The following is a 10,359-nucleotide window of genomic DNA, read 5'->3' as shown; positions in this document are numbered from 1 at the left end:
CGAGCGGGGACGGGGAGGGAGGGAGGGAGGGAGAGAGGGAGTGGGGGGAGAGAAAGAGGGGGGAGAGGGAGAGGGGTGGGGAGAGGGGGGAGAAGGGGAGAGAGAGAAAATGAAACTTAAGTTAGGTTCCACACTCAGCATGGAACCCATTATGGGACTCAATCCAGGACCCTGGGGAATCATGATCTGAGCCAAAATCATGAGCCAGATGCTCAATTGACTGAGCCACACAGGTACCCCAAGACTTGGAAATTTTAATCTAAGTGTCTTGGGAAGCATCAGAGAGCTGACCACAGGAGTGACATGATGGGACTGACATTGTAAAGTGGCCATCTAACTGCCATGTAGAGAGCAGAGGTAGAGAATCGGGTGCAGAAGCAAGGAGACCAGTTGGAAGGTCTCTGGTGGAGACCGAACACTGATGGTAGCTTTCCTGATGGGAGCCAAGGACACAGTGAGGAACGGATTACAGAAAGAGCAGGTTGAAGGGAATAAGGGAGTCTTCTGGCCCAAATTACTGGGCAAATGGTGCCATTTCTAGAGGCTGGCAAAAGCTGAGGAAAGAGCAGGTTTGACAAGGAATAGAGTAGGGAGAAGTCAAGGATATGATTTTAGACATTAAGTTTGAGATGCCTTTAAATGGAGATACCAAGCAGGCAGTCGGTTATAGAAGGGTTGCGTTCAGAGGAGAAGTTGAGGCTGGACATATGAATTCGGAAATTAGGTGGCACAAACTCCAGAAGGGAAATGCCTCCTGTCACTCTGATTCTGTTCTCCACCTGATCCACAGGCCATGGCCTCAGGCCCTGTTAGGGAGATAAACATCCATCACCTTGAAAGTGGACCACCACCAAGATCCGCAGCTCGGGGGCCAAGATAGCACATGTGCTTCCTTTCCTGGTGGACAGGGGAAGGAGGGAGAGTCCCCTTGCCCCCTCTGCCTCATGCTGTCCACGTACAAAAGGACAGTATCATCTACCACTTGCTTCTCCCCAAGGAAGAGGCAGAAGATGCTCCACACGACAGTGAAGAGAGCTGCCGACACCCGGAAGAAGTCCATGGCCGGAACCCCGGGTAGGGAGATCAGTGTGTGCTTAGGTGACCAATTCTTGAAAGCAGGCTCAATCTTCTGTCATCTTCAGTGGAACTTGGTACAAGGTTCAGCCAGATATATACTGCCGACTCACTGTCTATTCTTGAAGTATTAATACTTTAGTCACTAACTAGAAGCTGACGCAGTATGCCAGGTATGCAAATGCTTCATAAGATAAAGCCTCTAATCTGTCCCCTCTCCTATCGGCTCTCCACCGCCTCCAGAGGAATCAAGAAAATCATGTTGCCTCCTTTCTTAAACCCTTCCAATGACACCCCATGGCCTTGAGGATACAGTCTGAGCTTCTTAGGGTCTGGTCCTTGCCTACCACTCCTGCCTTGTCTATGGCTGTTTTTTTTTTTTTTTAATGTACTCCATGCTCCTGGTATTAACCCTTTTCCTAACCAGCTTTTCGGGAAATGTTCTTTTGTGTTGTATCCCCTTCAAATGACCCTTCCTTCCTTGTCTACCTAGAGGCCTTCTACTGATTCGTCCAAGCCCCAGTTCAAGGTCTTCTCCTCTATTAAGAATTCCTAGGCCCATGCAAGCAATAATCTCTCCTTCATCTGAAACAGCAGTTATTAATTTCTCCATTATAGTACTAACACACCATATGGGAATTATTTACAAAAAGTCCATCCCCCATACTAGACTGTGGGCTCCTTTGAGAGAGCAGCCTAAGAGGTCATCATCTCTGTGTTCCCTGTACCTGATTTATGGCTAGGCAAGCAGCAGAAACGTAACGTGTTTTGGCTAAATGAAGTAAATAAATGAATTCGGAGTACAAGAGCACAGAACAAAGCCTGTCCTTCGAAGAATAAAGATGGCAGCTCATCATGCATTAGAAAACCATGGTGACCCAGGGAGAGCCAACAGGATACCTGCTGGGGCTTGATGATGGTATACCAGTCAGGAAAGTGAATTAATTTGAACCAACGTCAGGTTACTGGGAACATAACTTGTACGCCTCTCTTTTTAGAGGCCTTCCTAAAGGTTCATACTTGAGTTCCGTGGGTTTTCCAAAGAGGCTGGACTCAGCCATGGAGACAGAGATTATTAGCTAATTCCCTAGTGGTCTCCGTCCACAGGATTCCTGGAGGGCATATGGCACCGCTTCTCATGGGCGTTAGTACAACTAGAGGTCTTGGGTATGTCCAGAATGTATCTGAACGACCCTTCGGTCTGCAAACAACATACGGGCTATAAGGATGACCTTAAGTGATCTTCACCTGGTCAGGTTGCAGCACATAACCCTAAGTGTTCACAGGCAGTCATATTGGTTGGCAGTCATTGGTTTATAGGCAGTCATGGTTGGCGACACTTAGGGAATGTCCATGAACCTGAGACACATCATTTGCTTGAGTAATATTCTTAACTGGCCCTTCAATCTGGATTCCTGGGAAGGGGGGCACTACATGTTACATGTGGTAGTAACATGGCAGGTAGGGCAGGTTAATGAGCATACCACTCCTGATGGCAGTTTCCAGCCGAGATCTTGGCAATGACCTGTGACTCACCTGAATCAGATGAGCTGCACTTTCGGGACTGCCGTACCGAAGGTCATGTCCATTGATGGCCAACACACGGTCGTTCTCCTCCAGCTGACCATGTCGGTCTGCTACCCCACCATCCAACACATTGAAGATGAAAACCCCGGGCTCATCCACCCTGCGCACCAGTTTTATTCCAAGCTGCTCCTCAGGGCTGCTTTTGTTGAGAATCACATGGAAACTGTCATCGCGGGGTCCATAGGCATCCAGTGCCTGTCCATTGCCCCTGCTTTGGAACTTCTGCTCTCGCAGCACAGTGAGCCGCAGCACGCGACAGGGCTGCCGCAGGAGGCGAAGGGCGTAGTTGTGAGGGACGTTGCTGATGTCCATCCCATTGACCTGGGGGGGAGACCGGAAGTCAGAACAAATCAACCAGCTCCACTTGCCACAACACTTCCTAAAAGGCCCTGGGCCCACAGCGTCAGCAGGATCCTTCCTTAAAGACTGCTCTGGTTTCCCACCTCCTCCTCTGTCCAAATACCTGCATACACCCACCTTCCAACATTACTCCTAACCCTGCTTTCCTTCAGCATCACTCACACCTCCAGTTCAGATCTGTCTTGCTGGACGCCATCTTTCTTCAGGCTCGTTCTTGCACAGGCCCCTGGATTTATCTGTACAAGTCCCAACTCTCATTCCTATTGCTTGCCAAACTTAGTGTTCAGCCGAAGGGGTGGAGGTGGAGACGAGGGTGGAGAAAAAAGGAAGAAAAAGTAGGAAAAGGCAAAAGAAGAACATTTCCCATGAAGTTCAAATGATTATACTAAACTCTTCAGATCAAACCGAGCTGACACTTTTCTTTCCAAAGAGCTCCAGATGAATTGTTCTCCCTGGGGCCTCCATCCTGGAACTTGAACTTCCCGGCCCCATCACTGTGTGTGTGTGTGTGTGTGTGTGTGTGTGTGTGTGTCTGTGTGTGTGAAAAACAACCTCTGTATAGTGTCAAACAAACGGATGTGACTGCGTTTTCTAGGCTCTTACTGAAAGGCTGGATCACTTTATTATGCTACTTGAATGTTCTCAAGCTCAGCCCTCTCATTTGTGCCTTGTTAATTATCTGTAGGGCCGATGCCACATGGGGCTTTCTGGTTTTAATTACTCTGGCTAAGCAGGCCCAGCCGGGAGGCTACAGCCCCTAATGGGAGTCACAGCTCTGGCACCCCGCTGTGCAGGGTCTCAAGGACAGGGGCCCCACAGAAGAGAGACAACCTTCTTGAATTTCTATGGTTTGGTAAGATTTCTCGTACTTGCAGGCGATTATTAGTGGAGGCGTGACGTGAGATTTTAAGAGGCCCTCCTGCACGTACAGCCAGCAGTGCTTTGCTGCCTCTCCAGGGATGGGGGGGGGGGGGCTCTCGTGCACAGACAAGCCTCACCACCTGTGTCCAAGCACAGGTGAGCTCAAAGCCCTTGCTCTGCTCTGTCACGTCTGCGTCTGGTCGTCCCATCGCACCCAGGCCGAGGGAAGGCCGGGGTCATCTCCTAGACAGTTCTGGCAGCATTTTGCCTGCCAGGGCCACTTGAAGGCTGTAAGAGTCACAACTGCGTATTATACAACCCTCCCCAGCAGCAGTTTCCGCTGGAGGGGAGCCACGCACAGTATCGCTGGCTGCGCCGTGGACCCTCTCTGGAGGGGGATGGGCCTCGCCTCGTGCTCCACCTCAGGGACCAGCGGGACTTTCAGTATCGCAACGACACCTGCTTTAAGTTCTTTCACCTCTTATCACCCCCCACATAAGGATTTCTTTTAGAGAAATAGCTCATGATGTGTCAGGTGCCCGCCCCTCAGTGACCTAGAGGGAATGGAATGAAACCCCCATCCGGGCATCAGACAGGAAATGTGTGACCAGGGAGGGTTTTCTTGTCACTTCTGCCACACGTCTGACTTCTGATAAGCAACTCTTCCTTGACCTTTTCTTTTCTTCTCAACATTCTTCCCTAACGTCCTTCCTCTCACCCAAGCCTCAGGGGACAGAAATGCCCAGGGTGTGCTGTTCTATCACCTGCCTTCCCTGGAATGCCTATGGGTTGGTGGGAATAGCTTAGGAATACTTTTTTGGGTTTTCTCACGGAGGGCCATTAAGCTACAGGAAACTTACTTTAGAGGGTTGTGTGAATGGGAGTGATTAGATAAAATACAAAATGTTCCATTAATCTGCTCTAAAAACAATATAAGAAGATATATGCTCCGGTTTGATATTATTTTAGGCTATTGTTACTTAAAAGTAGGAGGGGGGGCAGAAAGGAGGAGAGAGGAAGAAGAGAAGAAAGGAGGTAGAGAAGGGGCAGGGGGGATGAAAGGTGGAGGGGAAAAGACAGAATGATACAGAGACACAGAGAAATACTTATATACAGAAAGAGGGAGAGACCAGAAGAACAAGACAGACAGAGGGGGACAAAGACCTATCTCAATTAAATGACAAATCTCAGATGAAGAGTCATATCAACATAATACATATGGAAAGTGGCCGCTCCATATTGATTCAGCATTTCATCCATCCAATTACTTGCTCCAAAGTGATTTTTATTAAGCCCTTTTCACGGCCCCACAGACGGGCTCTACCTTCAGGATGATGTCTCCTGGCAGGAGCCGGCCGTCCCTGGCAATCACCCCATCACGGTAAATGTGCTGGATAATGATGTGGACCAGTGGGGTTTCGCTGCCTCCCACAAGCCTAATGGAGAGGCTTTCGTTGGGATCTACTCGATTGATCTTGACGCTCGTAATTTCACCATCTGGAATCAGGTGATACAACCTTGGAAAGACTAAAATGGACAAAGACAGTATTTACTTAAGACACGGACCCAACGGACATTTCCAACCACTCTCCTTCTTGCCAAACTTTGGTTTCAGCCAAACTAAACTATTCATCGTTCCTCATACATGTTTTCCATTTTCCTGCCTCTGTGCCAGGATAAGTTTCTCTGCTTGGAATGGTTTTCATTCTAGGCCTAGGCCCAATTTTTTTCTTCAAGACTTGCATGAAATGATCCCTTTCAATTAAACTCTACCCCGATCCCACTTCCCTTGTTTTGTCTAAACATCCCATTTCTCCCCGAAGCTTGTTTCTCACAGCACCGAGCCTTCATTAGTCATGCTCATTTCTTACAGCCTCTCCTGGACTCTAAAATCCTTGAGGACATCACTTCTGACTGTTCCGTGGTTGCGTGCACAGATCGCAAGCATTGGGCAGGGCCTCCCGAGGGTGGACGAGTGAATGAAAATGAATGAAGGGTCGTGATGGAATCAACCGCAGTTTTATCACTTACTTATCCACGAACACAACAGAACGAACCTGCTCTTCTCTGTCCCTTTTGAAGGTTTCTGCCTGGAAGTCCCTGCTTTTTCAGGCCTAGGGAATTACCAGCCCTCTCTACCAGACATTGTTGTCGATAAAGGGAAGTCAAGCAGCCTGATCCATGACCACAAAGAGATGGATGTGGCTTCCAGAACCCCGTCCCTGATCTAGCTGAATTCAGAGCTAACAGGAGGCCCAGAGACCTAGGCGGATGCCTCAAACTCTAACTTTTAACTGAAGGCTCTTCTGTATGAAATCTTTCACAGGTCCCTTCACCACCCCACCACCACTGCGCCCACACAAGAGCTTCCCTAGTTGCCTGGCTCGACAGAGACAGTTGTGTGGCTTTATTTTATACCTGAGGATGTTTGAGCGTGGAGTGGGGAAGTGACATGATTGGCTGCTGGGGAGGGTGCCAAGTAAGGCGCTCTCAGAGTCAGGTCACAACCTGGGGCTCCAGGCGACCGCCATCCTGTCACCTCCCTCAGGTTTCTGTAGAGCCAGGGATTCACAACAGGTCCACGGGGGACTTGCCATATAGACCTGTTAGTGGGAAAAGTGTGCGGAAGGGACGCCGTGAAATACTGCCCAACCTACACCTAGTTTGCTGATAGCAGGTCCTCCTGGGTTACTGGAGTTTGGATGTGGAGGGTGGAAATGCTTTTGTCTCCCATAGCTGCTGACAGCTGCCTTTGCCCTAAGATTCTCTCTTCGTTAAGTCATCTGGAAAGTCCTCTGCAGGTCTGGTTCTGCACAAGGCACCGTTTTCAAAACCCATGACCTTTGTCCATTTTCCCTAATGAACTCTGAGTTCATTAAGAAGGGCTCAACTCTCCAGGAACAATACAGAAAGAATTAAAATTACTTCGAAGTATAGAATAGGATAAACAAGGCAATTGAGCAGTCAGAGGAAGCCTGAGACATTGCAAATGGGGGTCCTCGGGGCGCCTGGGTGGCGCAGTCGGTTAAGCGTCCGACTTCAGCCAGGTCGCGATCTCGCGGTCCGTGAGTTCGAGCCCCGCGTCAGGCTCTGGGCTGATGGCTCGGAGCCTGGAGCCTGTTTCCGATTCTGTGTCTCCCTCTCTCTCTGCCCCTCCCCCGTTCATGCTCTGTCTCTCTCTGTCCCAAAAATAAATAAACGTTGAAAAAAAAAATTAAAAAAAAAAAATGGGGGTCCTTAACGTCCACTGGGATGTAATTTAATGTAAGCGACTGGCTTTGCTGTAAGGCTACGGGCAACAGCCTTCATCTGTCAGTTTCTGGTGCTCGAAGTACTTGGGTGATTGAGTTCAATGGATGTTTAAACTACTTTGATTACATTAAATAGGTTCTACCACAAGCGTTCGTTGGAACAAGTTTGGGGACAGGGAATGGTGATTTTTAAAAAACCACTTTGAACAGAGAAAGATTTAGAAATAAATCATCCAAGTTGCTGATTCATGCTTCCCTCCCCCTCCCTGTCCATCCCCCACTTCCCCAACAGATTTATAAAAACTGTCTTCCCAAACCTGGACTATTCAGGGCATTTGAGAGTCTGAAAAGACACGCCCAGTCACTTTTGTACATAATGCTGATTAGAACCATGCCAACGAGACCATAGTGACCTTGAAGAGTTAAAATAATTTTTCAACTGCCAAATTTGTGCTGGTCTGGAATGAAACAGGGTTGTTCAAAATTATGTCCTCACCTAAGGGTGTTACAAGCCAGCCAGTTGTGTGCATGATTTTTGCATTTAGTCCTTACAACAACCCTATGAAGCAGATTATTACTTTTTGTTTTGGCTTTTGTTTTTTAAATTTTTTTATTTTTTTTAATATGAAATTTATTGTCAAATTGGTTTCCATACAACACCCAGTGCTCATCCCAACAGGTGCCCTCCTCAATGCCCATCATCCACCTTCCTCCCTCTCCCACCCCCCCCATCAACCCTCAGTTTATTCTCAGTTTTTAAGAGTCTCTTATGGTTTGGGTCCCTCCCTTTTTTTTTTTTCTTCCCCTCCCCCATGGTCTTCTGTTAAGTTTCTCAGGATCCACACAGGAGTGAAAACATATGGTATCTATCTTTCTTTACCTGACTTATTTCACTTCACCTAACACTCTCCAGTTCCATCCATGTTGCTACAAAAGGCCATATTTCAGTCAGTTGGGGAGGGACAGAGAATCTCAAGCAGGCTCGGCACAGTCATAGAGCCTGATGTGGGGCTTGAACTCACAAACCAGGAGATCATGGCCTGAGCCAAAATCAAGAGTTGGATGCTTAATTGACTGAGCCACCTGGGTGCCCGTGAAGTAGATTACTATTATCCTCGTTTTTAGATGACAGAATGCTGGAGCTCAGAGACGTTAAATAACCAGGCCAGGGCCAACCAAGCCAACAAACAGTGGAGCCTCTCTACCCACGTGAAAAGGATGGATAAATCACGCCATGAGGGTCACCAGACCAGCCACAAGTTGCTGGAGCAGTGAGACTCGAAGGCCATTTTTGAAAGTCTTGTCGCCTCACAAGTCCTGTAAAGACATCACTACCAGCCTTGCTCAGTCTTAACACCTCATCCCATTCTGGGTAATAGCTTCCTGGAGCATCTGAAGACATCCATTCTCTCCCCCTCTAAGCCCCCTGCACACCTCACATGGCAGCCGTCTTCGTGTTTCTGGATCATAGCACAGATCCGGCAATAACAGCCTGCAAAAGCTCCCAGGTGTGTTCACTGCCCCAAATCAAGACGCCCAAATGGCATCCAAGACCCTCCTAATCTAGCCTTAACCTCGGCTTCCGCTACTTTCTAACACAGCCAGGATCCCAATGCCCATCCAGGTCATAAACCGCCCCTTAAACACAGATTTTGCCACCCTACCTGCAAATGATGCTCTTTCCCCTGTGGCTGCCACTGCCATTTATTTATATCTCACTCTTCATGATTATTTCTTTTCTTTTAGTTATGAATGAGCCTCTTGAAGCCAGAAACTGGATTTTGTAATCTTTACATAATATCACAGAGCCTAGGCCAGTACCTTACGCATAGTATCTCTTATTAAAAAGGTTTCTGCTATAAACATGCAAAAAAGTCTTATTCAGGCAGGAGAAAACTTTACCTGGAGAATTCAGGATGCTTTAATAAGAGAGAGAAATGGCAGAAGGGAAGTTGTAATCCCATTTTCACTGCACAAACATTCAGTGAACACTATCATATGTGCTGGATATTGCACATCATCTTGAGAATACAAAGACTCATAAAAAGAAGCCCTGCTCTTCTAGATGCGGTTACAATGAAAGGTGACACCACTGTAATCAAGATGCAGGTGCATGGAGAACACAAAGGAAAGGGGACTGAGGAAGTCAGGGAGGGCTTCCAAGAGGAGGCAAAGCCCATGCACAGCTTGCAAGGAGGAATCAGAATGCCTGCTGAAGGAGTGCGGGAGTGAAGGTTGGACAGTAGCATGGAAGGGAGAGAAAGACACAGTATTCGCAGGACTGTAATGAGTTCAGAGTAGTTAGAGGATGTAGAGTGTGTGTGTGTGTGTGTGTGTGTGTGTGTGTGTGTATGTATGGGTGCGTGCATGTGCCAGTACAGGTGCGCATAGCGGGAGAGGTGATAAGGAGACAAGAGGGATTTTCTAGGACTGCCCATGGGTTCTCCGAAGGCAGGATAAAGACAGTGGTTTGGGATTTACCTCTCAACCCCCCAGGAGTGGAGGGCACTTCACCCAGTGGTTAATGGGTGGGCTCTGGAGCCAGAGGACCTGAGTTTAGCTCCTGGGTCTGTCATTTTCTAGCTGGGTGACTCTGGGCTAGTTACTCTCTGGGTCTCAGTTTCTTCATCTGTGAAATGAGAATAATAATCCCTGTCCCTTAGCATTGTGACATCTAAATGACTTAGGGCACACACTACCTGGCACACGAGAAAGCTTCATTTTTTTTAAACAAAAGTTACTGCGACTGCTCTAAAGCTCTAACGTAAGATAGGAAGTATTTCCTCAGCTTCACTGATATTGGCAGAACCACATAAGATCTAAGAGCCAATAACTTCCTTTGCCCGGATTCTGGAGCCACATTCAAGTTTGGATTTAAAGTTAAACACTCTAAGTAATCTCCCTGTGCCTCAGTTTTCTTATTTGTAAAAGAGGGGTAATAATAGTAGCTACTTCATAGGTTTGTTGTGAGAATTAAGTAAATGCATGAAAAACACACTGAGAACTACACATTATACATAGCTGCAATAAGATAAAATATTTACATGCTGTTTACTATATGCCAGCCACTATTCTAAATGCTTTTTACTTAATAATTATTATGTTCTGTATGTGTTAAGCTAGCACCTGGAGGTAAGGGTTCCAAAACCTGTGTGTTCAACTTCCGTGAAAAGAGAACAATCACTTCTGCCTTTAGTTACTTATATAAGAAGTAATCTGATCAAGG

The 10,359-nt window shown here is 47.4% G+C and overlaps 1 protein-coding gene across 3 annotated transcripts in view; it reads right to left on the bottom strand.

The window, feature by feature from the left end:
* Positions 1–10,359, bottom strand: part of LNX1 (ligand of numb-protein X 1) — a 145,551-nt gene that overhangs the window by 27,269 nt on the left and 107,923 nt on the right. For all 3 annotated transcript variants that reach the window (XM_040483430.1, XM_040483440.1, XM_040483445.1), the window contains 2 exons: positions 5,207–5,409; positions 2,611–2,982 (listed from right to left, as the gene is read on the bottom strand). In XM_040483430.1, the coding sequence (XP_040339364.1) occupies positions 2,611–2,982; positions 5,207–5,409 (575 nt within the window). The remainder of the gene's footprint in view (positions 1–2,610; positions 2,983–5,206; positions 5,410–10,359) is intronic.

Source organism: Herpailurus yagouaroundi, unplaced genomic scaffold (assembly GCF_014898765.1).
Source record: "Herpailurus yagouaroundi ecotype Mexico unplaced genomic scaffold, PumYag 28, whole genome shotgun sequence".
NCBI lineage: Eukaryota > Metazoa > Chordata > Mammalia > Carnivora > Felidae > Herpailurus > Herpailurus yagouaroundi.
Note: the sequence above shows the minus strand (reverse complement) of the source record. Positions and strands in the feature narration are given on the sequence as shown.